The following is a 16,600-nucleotide window of genomic DNA, read 5'->3' on the forward strand; positions in this document are numbered from 1 at the left end:
GCCGCAGCCCAGACGGCCCAGGCGCGCACCTACAATAAGGGTGCCAAGATCCGAGAGTTCGCCCCCGGCGATAAAGTGCTGGTGTTGGTCCCCACCAGCGAATGTAAGTTCCTGGCCCGATGGAAGGGCCCATATGAAGTCGTAGAGAGGAAAGGAGACGTGAACTACCGGGTGAGTCAGCCAGGTAGAAGACGCGGACACCAGATCTACCACGTGAACATACTGAAACGGTGGCATACGCCGGAGGAAGTGCCCCTACCCGCTTTAGTAACCTTTGTCTCCCCGCAGGCCCCGGCCGTGGCCCTTGGTGAGGATCTGACGCCCCAGCAGACACAGGACTTGCGGGAGCTACTCGATCGGAACCGCGACGTATTCTCAGAGTTACCGGGCCACACCTCCGTGCTAAAGCATGACATCGACACCCCTAACGGCCAGGTAGTGAGACTACGGCCGTACCGGATCCCGGAGGCACGAAGGAAGGCAATCAGAGAAGAGGTCCAGAAGATGCTCGAGCTGGGGGTCATCGAGGAGTCCCACAGTGCCTGGTCGAGCCCGATCGTGATTGTCCCCAAACCCGACGGCACACTCCGCTTCTGCAATGATTTCCGGAAGTTAAATGAGATCTCCGTGTTCGACGCGTATCCCATGGCCCGCGTCGATGAGCTGATTGACCGGCTGGGGCCCGCCCGGTTCATCAGTACCCTCGACCTGACTAAAGGGTACTGGCAGGTTCCCCTCACGGAGAGAGCCAAGCAGAAGACGGCCTTCATCACTCCCGATGGACTCTTCCAGTACCGAGTGATGCCCTTCGGAGTACACGGGGCCCCCGCCACGTTCCAACGGCTGATGGACCGGATACTGCGACCCCACCAGGCCTTCGCGGCGGCCTACCTGGACGATGTAATCATCCACAGCGCCACCTGGGGACAGCACCTGGAGCGGGTCGACACAGTCCTAGCCACCCTACGGGCGGCCGGCCTGACCGCCAACGCAAAGAAGTGCCGCATTGGTTGGACCGAGACGGACTACCTCGGCTACACCATCGGCCGAGGGTGCATCCGACCACAGACGAGGAAGGTGGAGAAGATCCAGACCTGGCCACGCCCGGTGACCAAGAAGCAGGTCAAGTCCTTCCTCGGCCTGATCGCCTATTACCAGAAGTTCGTCCAGAACTTCGCCACGATCGCGGCCCCCCTCCACGACTTGACCAAGAAGAACCTTCCCCACCACGTCCAGTGGACGGACGAGGCGGACGAAGCCTTCCGCACGTTGAAGACCGCCCTGTGCAGCGAGCCGGTGCTCGTGGCGCCGGACTTCACAAGGCCCTTCATCCTCGCCACGGATGCGTCCAACACCGGGGTCGGCGCTGTCCTGTCCCAGCCGCTAGACGGAGATGAGCATCCCGTACTGTACATCAGCAGGAAGCTGCTGAAGCACGAGCGTAACTACTCCACTGTCGAGAAGGAGTGCCTGGCCGTGAAATGGGCCATCCATCACCTCCGGTACTACTTATGGGGCAGACAGTTCACCCTCGTGACCGACCACGCGCCACTCAAGTGGATGGCGGCGAACAAAGACCGCAACGACCGTGTCACCCGCTGGTTCGTCGAGCTCCAGAGCTACAAGTTCGAGATAGAGCACCGGCCCGGGACCAAGATGAAACACGCGGACGCGCTCTCAAGACTGTACGAAGACGAGGGAAGTAGTCAAGCTCCTTGCGGTAGCAAGAAACTTAGGGGGGGAGTGTGTGGAGTCTGTCAGGTCTCACCTCAGGGGGAGGGGCGAGTTACCATGACAACCAGGCACGCCCATGGCCGGGTCATAGACTCAGTGTATTATCCCAGAGCAATTCTAAATCAGCTGCGCCTCATTCCGGCCGCCGCCCTGGTTAGCAATTAAGGACAGCCGCAGCCTGTCAGCCGCGCCCTTTATAAACAGCCTGCGCACCTAGCAGTATCAGATCCCTGCTACACACAGACGCTCGCGCAGCATATGCCGTCCACTCGGCGTTGGATGGTAAGTCCACACTCCTCTCACTTATGGACTCTCACGTATGGACTATGTTTATTGTTTGATTGTTTGTATCACCACTCAATTGCTCTCTTATATTCTCACATCACCAGGCTTGTAGGAGTGGGGCTGGAAGCACACGCAGGAGCGTGTGCCCCCCATAGACAAGTATACACGGAGAGCCGCATGCATACTGGAGACCCACCTGGCTCGTATCGGGGACGAGTGCGGAAGACGGGACCCCCGTATGGAAACGGCAGCCCCACAGCTCCATAAGGTCGCAGTAAGACAAACCGTTCACTATCTATCACCCGTGTTATTAAGAAGAGGCACTCATAGTGGCAAATGAGCAGCTAAGGATAATAACGAAGATTGTGAATGAAGGAAGTCACCCTGTCGATGCTAAATGAAGACTGTGAATGAAGAGTGTCACCGTGGTGTTGTACACTGAAGATTGTTGAATGAAGATAACCCCGTAGAGACTAATGGAAGCTAGCAGGCTCTAGATAAAGTGTCACGTACACCCTGTGAAAGAAGACGGGCCCGTGTTATGTTTATTTCACCCTTGAAGAGACTTTAAGTTGGCTTGCGCCGCCAGGCCCGGTGAAAGAAGACCGTTAGAAACTAGAGCGCTTACTTTGTGTTAACCCCCTGACTGCCGTTGTCGTACCGACACGGCCACCCAGTAGATAGAGAGAGATAAGAATATAAATGCTTGTGTATCTTCCTGTTGGCCGAGCCTAAGGGGCCCTCCGTACCATCCCCGCCCGGTACCATACCAAGTACTTTTACTCTAATTACTCACCACCCCGTATCCGAGTACTTCTACTCTAAAGTACTCTTCTGTGCCTTGTGGATAGAGAAAGATACGCACCCCCTTACCTACCTCCGGGGGAGCCTCCTGGCCTCCTCTGGAACCTGGAAAAGAAGAAGAGAAAGAGTTATACAAAGGTCCAGTTGGTAGACTGCCTAGACCGGGTGTCTCAGGCCCCAACTTTGTACTTACCTTGTGCTCTGACCGTATGCTAACATCCCCTCTCATCCTCTGCAGTGACGACTCCCGCCTCGGAGCCGGGACCTCATGCAAAGAATATTACTGTCTGAGTTCTGTTTGTGAAAACTGACTTTGTTTGAACCTGTTGGAGAAATAAAGCAAGGGGCGCCATCGTGTGTCTAACCCCTGAAACTGCACTCTGAGTTGTATTTCCCACCCGACCTCCCACAATATACAGTACAGTACAGTATATATATATTGCATACATACAGAATTGCTATTCTATTGCATACATACAGAATAGCAGTAAATACTTAAGAAAGATTCAACCTTGGGAAATTAACTTTGTGTACAAATAATGAGTATCCACGGTCAGACCTTTATACCACCTCCTACATTCTATTGAATCATAAAAAGAATACTTTTCAACATACAAAGTAAAATAATCCTTGCTGTGTGCTTCATATATTCTCATGTTCTGGAAAGATCTTGTACTTTCAGTTTTCCCATTCTGTTTGTAACTGAAGAAGAAGAAGAAGAATTAAGAAGAAGAAAGCAGATTCATATCATTGCAGAAGAGGATTAACTGAAGCAATTAGACTATACTTGAACCCCCAGCATCCATGTTTTGGGGGAAACATAGCCAAAACATATCCAATATACAAGCTCACAACGTCCCATAGTGAAGCGTTGAGAGCTTGTAGATTGATCTTCTATTGACAGAGAGATTTAGTGTAAACAGGGAAAAAGCAGTCCAGGTACAGAGCCAACTGAGGTGCAGTTTATTAAGTCTACAGGGGTTTAAGTGGTTAAAATATCAAACATATGAGTATTCAAACACACACACCCCCCACCAACACACACACACACACACACACACACACACACACACACACACACACACACACACACACACACACACACACACACACACACACACACACCAGTACAGTACAGTAGGCTACAGTACAGTACAGTATATAGTATAGTATAGTATAGTATAGTATAGTATAGTATAGTATAGTATAGTATAGTATAGTATAGTATGCCTATAAATACAACAGCATGGCACACAAGATGGGTTACATACCTGATGCAGTGAAAAAATATGTTACCAGACAGACTGATCGGCAACTGAATGGTCTGACAGCACTGTGCCCTGAGCTGTCTGTCCTGTCACTGTGTGAGAGGGATTCAGTGGTCGTAAACATGATGTCACGCACTTTGTACTGGAGACAACATTAGCATTATGTTTGCAGAACTGCCGGTTGTTGTTTGCACATGCCGAGTGTTTTCTTGCAATCCATCCAACTCTCTCTCTCATGTGCAGACAGTGCAGTTATACACACACACGCACGCACACACACACACACACACACACACACACACACACACACACACACACACACACACACACACACACACACACACACACACACACACACACACACACACACACACACACACACACACACACACACACACAGAGCCACAGGCACTACGTACCTGTTGCAGTGTAAGGTGATCTCTCAGACAGACAGGGGATGTGAATGAAGCAATTGGCCTGAATGCACCTTGTGTTCTCTCCCTCTAGGATTGGCAATGGCAGTCTATATGGTGGTTGTATTATCCATTGGATGTCCTGTTCCTGACACACCATATCTCTCTCTCTCTCTCTCTCTCTCTCTCTCTCTCTCTCTCTCTCTCAGGATGATTCAATGGTCAGAATAACATCTCTTGGTAAACATGAACAAATGGCCAGATGTTAAAATGAATACGTTCTGACCGTTAATACATTAGGACCACATGGAAGTTTAACCAATAACAAAAGGTATTGTGAGGCAGGCAATTAAGTTTGAAGTTCCCTGTGACTGAAAGTTTAGACTTTAGGGCTACCTATATAGCAATAATTTCTACTTCATCTAATGAATCTGTGAGCAAGAGTTGCTATAATAGATTTTCATACTGATAACTGAAAATCACTTTTCTGTGACTGGTACGAATATAATAATATTATAAGTCCAATCACCTATAGCCTCCAGGAAGGTTAAAATGAACGGGAAAGTGGTAAAATAAATGCAGGTCTAGATTACACTGAGACTGCTACTTTTCATCTTCCGCAAGGCTGGGGGAGCCTTGAAAACCTTTGGCTGGCTGACAGTGCTGTTTCTGTGATTGCCTTTCTTTTCACACTAAAATGGACTTTTATTGTAACTGGCAATTTATTCCTGGACCTTGGAAAGTGAGTGTCTGAACTCTGAATGTAATAGCTAGATCCCTTGTTGGTGCGCATTCTGCACACGCGTGCAAACAAACACACACAGACAGACATCTCTCTCTCTCCAATATGTATAAATCTTTTTCTTTAGTTAGTTCTTTCTTTAGTTTATTTTTTTTAGTCTCTCTCTCTCTCTCTCTCTCTCTCTCTCGCTCGCTCGCTCACTCGCACGCACGCACGCACGCACACACACACACACACACACACACACACGCACGCACGCACAAATCCATCACCTGCAGGTGGCGTTGCAGCACCAACCTCCCTAGAGACCCCCACCTCACCCACAAACCCACTACAGCTGCAGCATCACTATAAACCATAGCTTTATGCGTAATGCGTGTATACACATCCCAGCTGGTTATATTGACTGAACGCACACCTTTAGCTTTGGACTTGACTGAAGAAGTTGGTTCCTATCCAAATTCCCACCCCCTGGGACATTGTTTTTACGCATGGCCTGCATGGGCTGGTCTTTGTTTACATGTTTACGTCGGCACGGCTGGCGCATTACTACATTACAAGCCTGTCTGACTCACCGCCGTCACATGCTGCTGGGTTGCCACTCATCTCTGGTTAGTGGTTACCCGCTTTGTTTTTGTCTGACGCGCAAAGGAGTTGCGCGCTCTGCTGCTGCTGGAGAGAGAACACCATGATATCGGACATTGCGCGTGAAAACTCTAACAGATTTCTTTAAAAACCAACCACTGTACTATGGCTCTGACAAACATCGAAGATGCTGGATACAATATGTCTCTGGTCTAAATTTTTACCATCGGACATTATACTTTTTAGAGGAAGCCCAACGGATGCCTGCGCTTTGTTGTTGATTTGTTTAAATTGGAATATACGCCTCTGCGCAAATTTCGGCTGACCTGAAAGCTTTTTAACATGATGTCTATCTTTATGCTAATTGTTAAACAATATACGCGTAGCCTACTCTAGGACAAGTGCATTTACAACGAGCACTGCGCTGCCCTCGCGGTCCGCGTCAAGCGGATGCTTCGAACAGGGTTTTAATTAAAAGAGACTATTGTTTATGACAGTCAGGCTCTGGGGAAGACTACATATGTCAGTGGAGTATTGCATGACCTTTTCAGAGTCCTCTACTCAAGGTTGCATTTTGCTTATTCTTCTTCTCCATCAATACTCGAGGTTACGCAAAATTCTATCAGCATCTTTTACGCACGGCGTGGCAACCGTTGCGCTTCAGCGCTCTGTCGAGATCATGGTGATGTATGGAAGCTTAAGAGGGTGATAGATGGCGTGAGGAGCCCCAGACAGACCCGGCCGGGGTGCCTTACACTGTCCAGGGCCAGCCGTGGCCCCGCGGATGAAGGTGCGACGACAGACAGCATGCCCCCTTGGTCCAACCGCTCGGAGTGCCTAGTCTCCGTTAACTGCAGCTGGGAGGAGGAGACCCTACAGAACAACGCCACGTGGGACGGGGAACCGGAGGTCCCTCCGCTCAGCTACTACTCCATCCCACTCCTCGCGGCCATCACCGTCGCGTGCACGCTGCTCTTTCTGGTCGGGGTGTCCGGGAACGTCATGACCATCCTGGTGGTCAGCAAGTACCGCGACATGCGCACCACCACCAACCTGTACCTGTGCAGCATGGCCGTGTCCGACCTGCTCATCTTCCTGTGCATGCCGCCGGACCTCTACCGCATGTGGAGGTACAGGCCGTGGCGCTTCGGCGACGCGCTCTGCAAGCTCTTCCAGTTCGTCTCCGAGTCGTGCACCTACTCGACCATCCTGAGCATCACCGCGCTGTCGGTGGAGCGCTACCTGGCCATCTGCTTCCCGCTGAAGGCCAAGGCCCTGGTCACCAAGAAGCGCGTGCGAGTCCTCATCTTTCTGCTGTGGGTGGTCTCTCTGCTGAGCGCCGGGCCCGTATTTGTATTGGTAGGAGTGGAGCAGGACCCCGTGGGACCGCCGCCGCAGATTAACAGCAGCTCGGGGGTTAATAACGGGTCCGGTGCAGGCTATTATTCGGCGGAGATCGAAGACACCAGGGAGTGTAAGATGACGCACTACGCCGTGGAGTCGGGGCTGATGGGCGCCATGGTGTGGCTGAGCTCCGTGTTCTTCTTCATGCCGGTGTTCTGTCTGACGGTGCTCTACAGTCTCATAGGCCGCCGTCTCTGGCAGAGACACCGCGAGACCAACATCAGGTCCTGCGTGGCTCACCGCGACAAGAGCAACAGACAGACCATCAAGATGTTGGGTAAATAATCATTCACATACATTTCTTTGGTGACTTTCGGCTCCTCTTGAGCCAAATTGCAGCCAGTGTCAACTGACTCTCATCAAAGCATGCTACCTGGTTTAATTGTTTCATTTGGAACAAAACTAAAACCCTCGCTTTTTACGCACACATTACGCACGGTTGGACACAGGGATATAACATGCACATCACTGATTATTCAGGCATGGTAGTGAATGATTGAAGCATAAATAATTATAATCATAATAATAATTTAGAAAAGGCGTTTTAGTTTGTTACTAATGAGGCATGGTAAAATAGTATGATGAAGCACCAAATTAACGGGCATCACCGAATATTCCATTCCTCATCAGACAATATCGTATATAGGGTTAGCCTATTGGTCTTGGACAAAGACTATCAGAGTTTGAGATTTCTTTTATCGAGTTTGTCAGACTCGATACACATCTCTGAGGTTATTCAGGTAAGGTGAGTTCAATTAAGTTCGAGGCCTATAAATTAACTACATTTTTGTCAAAACGCCACACTTAACATTAATGACCCCCCCCCCCCTCTCTCTCTCTCTCTCCAGTCGTGGTGGTGTTGGCGTTCGTTCTGTGCTGGCTGCCGTTCCACGTGGGCCGCTACCTGCAGTTCCGCTCGCTGGACGCGCCGTCCCCGCTGCTCTCCGTGCTGTCAGAGTACTGCAGCCTGGTGTCCGTGGTTCTGTTCTACCTGAGCGCCGCCATCAACCCCATCCTCTACAACACCATGTCCTGGAAGTACCGGAGCGCCGCGGCGCGCCTGTTCGGCCTGACAGACGGCCAGCCGGTCCGAGGGCGCACGGCGAGCACCGTCAAAGGAGATGGCTCGCAATGGACGGAGTCCACCGTCAGTCTGTAGTAGCCGTCAGAGACGCTCAATTTGACAGTGTCGCGGAAATTGAGCCCCAAAGTCTGTCAGTATAGCCATATCATGGACATGGACATTTGAACACGTGCCTATACTTTTTAGTTTGTACATAAAACTGACAGCGCAAAGCACACCATTCTTTTTTCCACACACTGTACACCAAAAGAAGTGTTGAGAATTGTTTGCTTCTGACTTTAAATGAATAGCTATAGGTTCATTTTTGTGCTGTCAGCAAACAAATAGCAAACACCTCCAACAGCATTTGAATAATGGTATGCATTTTTATAAATCAATGTAGCCTGAAATACACGCACAAATTCAATTTAAATGTATAGGCTTACAGTAACCACACACACACACACACACACACACACACACACACACACACACACACACACACACACATTATTGCCTTATAATGTACATCATTCTGGATGACAAAGAAAGCACTGTAGAACTTGTGACACTGCTCTGTACTCCATTGAGGGGCAGAGGTGCAGTGTGTGTGTGTGTGTGTGTGTGTGTGTGTGTGTGTGTGTATGTATGTATGTTGTGCATTAACAATGTATTTATTTGTAGGAGACAGATTACTTTGTTTTGAGAATGTATTATCTGTGGCAGAGAGTGACTCTACTTTGTGTTAAGAATGTATTTATGCATGGGAGACACTCCCCTGTATAAATGAATGTATTTATGCATGGGAGACACTCCCCTGTATAAATGAATGTATTTATGCATGGGAGACACGCCTCTGTATAAATGAATGTATTTATGCATGGGAGACACTCCCCTGTATAAATGAATGTATTTATGCATGGGATACACTCCCCTGTATAAATGAATGTATTTATGCATGGGAGACACTCCCCTGTATAAATGAATGTATTTATGCATGCGAGACACTCCCCTGTATAAATGAATGTATTTATGCATGGGAGACACTCCCCTGTATAAATGAATGTATTTATGCATGCGAGACACTCCCCTGTATAAATGAATGTATTTAGGCATGGGAGACACTCCTCTGTATAAATGAATGTATTTATGCATGGGAGACACTCCCCTGTATAAATGGTGAAATAGAGAGTGACTACTTTGTGTTAAGAATGTATTTATGCATTGGAGACACTCCCCTGTATAAATGAATGTATTTATGCATTGGAGACACTCCCCTGTATAAATGAATGTATTTATGCATTGGAGACACTCCTCTGTATAAATGAATGTATTTAGGCATGGGAGACACTCCTCTGTATAAATGAATGTATTTATGCATGGGAGACACTCCCCTGTATAAATGGTGAAATAGAGAGTGACTACTTTGTGTTAAGAATGTATTTATGCATTGGAGACACTCCCCTGTATAAATGAATGTATTTATGCATTGGAGACACTCCCCTGTATAAATGAATGTATTTATGCATTGGAGACACTCCTCTGTATAAATGAATGTATTTATGCATGGGAGACACTCCCCTGTATAAATGAATGTATTTATGCATGCATGGAGACACTCCCCTGTATAAATGAATGTATTTATGCATTGGAGACACTCCCCTGTATAAATGAATGTATTTATGCATTGGAGACACTCCCCTGTATAAATGAATGTATTTATGCATGCATGGAGACACTCCCCTGTATAAATGAATGTATTTATGCATGCATGGAGACACTCCCCTGTATAAATGAATGTATTTATGCATGGGAGACACTCCCATGTATAAAAAGTGAGAAAAAATCCCATTCTTTAGCCATCTTATGAATGTTTAGTTTTCTTGTCCATGCTGTGAGTTCTCTGCCCAACATGGCTTTTGCTGTGCATCTACTGAAATGAAGAATATTTTAATTGAAATGTTCCAAAGTCAGATATTTATAACTTGAACATTGTGAACAAATTGTGGTACATTTCAAAACTTGATGTATGTCATTTATACTGCAGGCCTTTGGTTGATGGAATCGGATGTCTTTGGGAGACACATGCTTTATCAGCCAACTGATTTCTTGCCAAAATGAATGTATTGTATTTTGCAAGTGTCCAGCTTTCTAAATCTCCTGCACTGTCCACATGAAACAATGCTCTTAAAAACATTGCTATAGGTGTAAACAAATATAAAACAATATGCACACCATGAATCACTGGAACTATAGTATACCTGTTGGCTAAACATATAGGTAATGGTTTGAAGGCTAATACCTGTAAGGGTATACAAAACTACAACCATAGCTATATCCAAAGGATGCACTCCTCCTCACTGGCATTTACTGTAGGCTATACCTCAAGTTCACAATATTCAGGCAAAATTACTTAGAGCCATAATACAAACTGATCATCTGGCTCCAAGCTCTCCTTCAGAGATCGTATTAAAAGTCGCAAGTGTTGGCAGTTTGGCACAAGTTATACCTAGTTGGCACTGTACAATTCCATAGTGATTTTTCGTTTGCATCCAACCTCACAAAAATAGCCAATCTACAATATCTTGTAACTATTATGCAGGGTGGAGAATTAACGCTATCCATCATATCAGTCAAATGCTGACTAATGTTTGGCCACGGCGTGGCCATGTTTTCTGTGCTATCCAGCCATCATTTTTAAGTCCATATTTAAACAACAGTTTGGCTCATTTTGAAGTAGCCTATAGGCTGGTGGACAACAAAAGTTATGTTTCCTAGCCTGGTGTTACTGTATGCTTGCCTTAACCTGTACATAAATGCTTCATAATGTTATACACAGGCAACCTATGTGATGGGATTCCTATGATGTTCATTTTTTCCTTCTATTCCTTCTTCCCTGCGTAGAAAAGCCGAAAACGTATCTTGTTTGTTATTAATGATGGGTTTGAAGCTGTGTCAAAATAAACAAGGGGAACAAAAACACCCTTTTCATGTCTTCTATTTCCTTTTTGGAACAGATTACGTTGTTCTTCACTCAAATAGACACACACTTATGCCAGCCATCATAAATGTCGTATGCTGAAAATAGCCAACCTACAAAGAGCTTGTAGATCTGGCATGTCGTTGCACGACACAGTTTGACTTACGGAATTAAGCATAATGCAGTTACAATTAAAACATTTTTATGATGAGCATTAAGATGACGCACTCCAGGGCACAACAACTTACGGCCTGCTTTTCATATAGGACATTAGGACAGGACCAAAGGTTAGCAGTATTGATTTTACATTTAAGGCACAGGGAGGTGGGGGGACAACCAGGTGATTAAATGCACTCTTTGTAATATTTTTAGTTGCAATGCCCTTCTTCGATTACAGATTATTTTATTTTTATTATAAATTTCCTGATATCCTCCCAAATATCTTCTGTAATATCTACAGCAGGGGTGTCAAACTGGTGATCCGCATGCATAATAAAATATAAAATATAGGCTATTAAGTAAGGCTGCATGATATATCGAACATGTACCTTCATCAGAGTGGAGAATAAATCAAGTTGAGCAAAGCCACTCTTCTCTGCCCCTCTCTCTAACAGACACAGTTAACGATCGCTTGTTAAGTGCCTGCCAGACATACAATCAGATGAAATGTGAAGGCAAATGAAGGCAGGTGTAGAGTAGAGTGTAGACTAGTGAACTGAACATGTTCTCTTTATATCAAGTACTTCATACCAGCCCCTTATGAAACTACTTCTCCCCAAATCCAAATGGATTTCATTTTCCATCCTGAATGGCAGGAACTAGCATACAATGAGAACTGAGAAGATCTCCACAAAGGTTTACTCATCAAAACTGATTATAAAACTGTAACCATCAAACCACTGCATGCACTGTGACTCAACATATAATGGTTATGTGACCATGGCATGTGCATAATATAAAATCTTATAAGTTGTATCTGATATTGATTAATATGGGGGGTGGGTTCAATGAATCGATTATTAATCGGCAGAGCTGTCGACTATTGTCAACATATTCCCCAATTTCCACTGAGATTATGGGGTGAATGAATGTGGCCAGACCCATCTTCTCTTTCTGTCATAGTGACATTGTCCTGCATCAGATCATGTCCAAATCCGGTTCTCCAATCTCCAGTAGCCTCTTCAGTTTTTTGAAGATTTTTTGAGTGGTGCAACCACTCCCTTACGGAGCTATGTGTGTGGCTGGCTGGGTCTGAGCACTATGTGTGTGTGTGGCTGGCTGGCTGGGTCTGAGCATACATAGACAGATAGATAGATAGATTATAGCAGTGACTGACTGAGACATCGAGCGTGCGTGCGCAACTGGTTGTGGCCCCCATCAAGTGACCTTTTGACCAATGCGGCCCTCGCCCCAAGTTGAGTTCGACACCCCTGATCTACAGTATAGCCGGTTCCTTCTCCCAGCCCTATCCCAGCTCCTGAAGACAGCATGATAATGCAGAATTTTGTGCAAGACACTCATTGATGTGCACTGCATCTCATGTGGAACAAAACAACTGCTTTTTGATATCGAAGACATTAAAATCAGTTAAGAAATAGCTATTTTGTTCCTATTATAATCTCTTATCTGAAATTAAATAAAAAGGTATCATATTTTGTGGGCACAAGCAATTTCTGTACCATCTGATTAAACTCTATCCTCATGGAGGTCCCAGAGGGCGGAGATCTGACTGATTTCATATTTCTTTAGAAAAGTCAATTTGGGAGAAGACAGACACTTGGACAGGAAGGCTTCAATATCCAGCCACGTTGAGGAGGTATTATTGTAGACCCATTCAATCACTCCCTGTAAAAGGGCACATATAAGATCAGACACGCCAGCGAGGCTTCAATATCCATGCAGCCAAGTTATTATAGACCACATCACTTACTTTAAAAGGGCACATAATTTTAATGAATTTTAGCTATGATATATCTCTAGACTAGACCGATGGTTCCCAAACGTTTTAGCTCAAGACCCCAAAGAGAAATGAGATGCTTGCCTGGGACCCAAACTAGTGAAAATGCTTGTAGATCTGCAATTTTCGCTACTTCTTAAACCTCTTTTCCTGTTTATTTATGGAAATGATTAGGTTTTTTTCATTTCATTCATGAAATAATTAAAATTTACTTTTATAAAAAGTGGTCCGTGAGCCAAAGGGGTCCTGTCGTCCTGAGACCCCGACCCACAGTACAGTAGACCACCCACTTCACTTGGAAGCTGCAAGGTGAACATTTTAATCATTCGTTTAGAGCTGAACCAACACTTTATTTTAAAAATAAGATGAGAACCAGGAACTTGTCCTCATGGTGTCTATTTTTAGACAATTCTACTTTTGGGAACATTTGACACTTCACACAAGTAGAATAATACGTAGTCTATGCACTTGCACGCACATACATACATTCACACAGAGCACTCTGCTTGTGGCTGTTAGCCCTGTTTGTTCTGGTGGTATGGTTAGATTGGCAGTCAGAGGAATAAGAGACTGAATCCAAAGATGTCTATTCAACAACACGTTCTCTCACTCTCTCCAATCAGTCCAGGCAGCATGCTTTTGTTTTGTTGGCTTCAGTTTGAGTTGCTTTTACACTTTCATTACATGACACTTTCCCCACACCATAGCCTACATGCAACACATTACTGATAAGTCGGACTTTGCAACTTCTTCCATAATTTGGTGTTTGTTACTATTAGTTCAATAACCCTTCCCTAGCTGCTACATGTGTTTGTGTTGACTGTGATGTGGCTCGAGAGTGCACCATAAACCACTCAGACAGGATTGCATCCGTCTGTCTCTCTCCATGTGAACATGATGTTCCCAATTAGAAGACCACGGTCATTGTTCACAGTGGCCGTTACAGAAGCTTCCTGCAGACCAACAAACTAGACCAACATACAAGCACAGCCTTACTAGAAAAATGGTTATGTATACAGTCATGCAAGGATAATAGAGTATAAAAAGTTTGTTTGAACCACACTTAATTTACTTATTCTATGCACCAAGATCAGGACAGTGCAGTAATACACATAAGATCGTAGTCTTGTCTGGTAGGTTCAATAATTAAGGAAGATCTCTGTTGTCATCTACAGATCCGCCTTTAAATATCACTGCCTCTGACACACTCTGACAACAAGCAACCCACCTTCATTCCCAACTCCACCATAGTGTTGAAAAGGAAGGAGGTTCATCTGCACTGCCACCACCAGCATACTGTAACAACAAACAATAATTCAATTCAATTGAACAATCAAACTCTTTTTAAGTCATACAACGCAAAGTTCCTTTAAATGTCTCCATGAGTAAAGTATTCAAAAAGTAATCAAACCAAAAATTGTACATCTTAATTTTTCCAAAATTCTAATAATCCATAAAGTCATTGTAGTGTTCTCTTGCAGTGTAGAGAACTGTCACTAAACACCAAGTTAAACCGCAGCCAATGAAGACAGAGACGAAGTAAGATTTGACCATTTTGTTGCTCTTCCTCATGACATGACGGTGAAAACTGCAAACATAACAACAATACAAACATTCAGGGTTTGTTCTTAATTGACATCATTTCACAGTAAAAAGAAAGCAGGTGAGTAGCTAAATGACCTACACACACCAAGGCAATTAGCAGGATGCCCTACACCTGTGCACTCTAGGCTACTATGCTCTGCAAACAGCAGCAAACATTGTTAAATAAATAACTTTCCTCTTACAAATAAACATGTACACAAATTCACAAAGATGTACAGAAAGTCAACTGAAATCAACTTACGGCATTGCCTCTAAAATGCTTCCAAGTGGGTTAGATGGGATTCTAGGCTCACAGCTCTGAAAATGAGTAGCTGTCTGTCTGTCTATGAGTAGCTGTCTGCCTTCCTGCCTGTCCAATTGTCCATGAGTAGCTGTCTGTCTGTCTGCCTGTCTATGAGTAGCTGTCTGCCTGCCTGCAAGCCAACAAGTTGGTTAACAGAAAATAAATTGTTATGGCTGAGTAAAATAAAATACAATAAACACAATTTGCCTGAAAATAGATTACCCAGCTATGACCTTTTTCCTTAAAAAAAATGAGTAGTGATATGGCTGACTGAGTAAAATAAAACAATCTACCTGAAAATAGATAGCTATAAGTGAAGAGCAATTTCCGCAATTTCCGCAATTACCATTTCCGCAATTTCCGCAATTTCCATAATTTCCATTTCCGCAATTTCCGCAATTTCCATTTCCATTTCCAACTATTAATGGCAGCTGGGTTTCATCATTCAAATAAAATAGAATTCTGTCCGTTTAGCTATAAAATTATGTCAGGGAATAGGGATACACAGTATATGTCTTTCATTTGCATTGCATCTCCCCCCCCCCCCCCCCCCCCAAGCTTTTATTTTCGTTCGAGTAATAGTACAACTCTAATAGTATTACTTATAATAATAAAGATGAAGATAACTTTAATCTGAATGAAGATAACTTCATTCAGATTTATTTATTTTTATTTCATTTTCCAGATTTTGTTTTTCTTCTTTTTTTTAGATTTTCATTGGTGGGCCAGTCATAATGGTCCCGCGGGCCTGATGTGGCCCGCGGGCCTGAGGTTGAGTATCACTGCTCTAGAGTACTCTAGAAGAAGCAACAGTGGCAAGTGTATGTGTGTCTATAACTGTTTGGGTGAATCAATGATGATAAGAGACATGATGATAAGAGAACTTGTACTGATAGAGGTGAATTGGCATTCCATCCACACAGACAGGAGGATGATTCAATTGAGATTTGCATGTCCAGGCAACCGGGGAGCGACGTCCTGGTACGACCCACCGTATGCCAAAATATCTTTCAGAAATGTGAGAAATTTTGAATGATTTACCACACGTTCTCTTTTGAGGCCCTTGAAAAAAGTATTTTCAAATGTGGTTCCAGAGTTTGAACTGTTGCCCTCAGGTCGTCGGCTGAGAGTGCCCACTACAAAGACTAATCGGTTCAAACTATCCTTTGTCTCGGCTACTATTCAGCTGCTGAACAGATAGCACTTTATCCGTGCCTCTGCATTTTTTACTATTATCTGGCTGCACCAATTTCCTGCAAGGGACAATAAAGCTAACCTTGGACTCCACGGCCTACATATAAATGTCATTTGGACAAATGGTGCTGCTGTCATTTAAATTCCGGTGTTGATTTCCGTTTACCCTCCGGCTGTGTGTAATTTACAGAAGTAATTAACAATCAGCATCCTTTATCATAGCCCTTCCCCCACTGCCCGTGCTTTTTTATACACAAACCCCAAAACAGTCATCGAAGCCAGT

At 45.0% G+C, this 16,600-nt stretch overlaps 1 protein-coding gene across 1 annotated transcript; it reads left to right on the forward strand.

Annotated features, from left to right (window-relative positions):
* Positions 1–6,638: 6,638 nt before the first annotated feature.
* On the forward strand, positions 6,639–8,394 carry ghsra (growth hormone secretagogue receptor a; the record flags this gene model as incomplete). The annotated part of the gene is made up of 2 exons (XM_080784600.1): positions 6,639–7,512; positions 8,084–8,394. 2 exons carry the CDS (start codon positions 6,639–6,641, stop codon positions 8,392–8,394), a joined length of 1,185 nt encoding a protein of 394 aa, XP_080640726.1.
* Positions 8,395–16,600: the final 8,206 nt, after the last annotated feature.

This window comes from Protomyctophum bolini, assembly GCF_963924005.1.
Source record: "Protomyctophum bolini genome assembly, chromosome: 15".
Lineage (NCBI taxonomy): Eukaryota > Metazoa > Chordata > Actinopteri > Myctophiformes > Myctophidae > Protomyctophum > Protomyctophum bolini.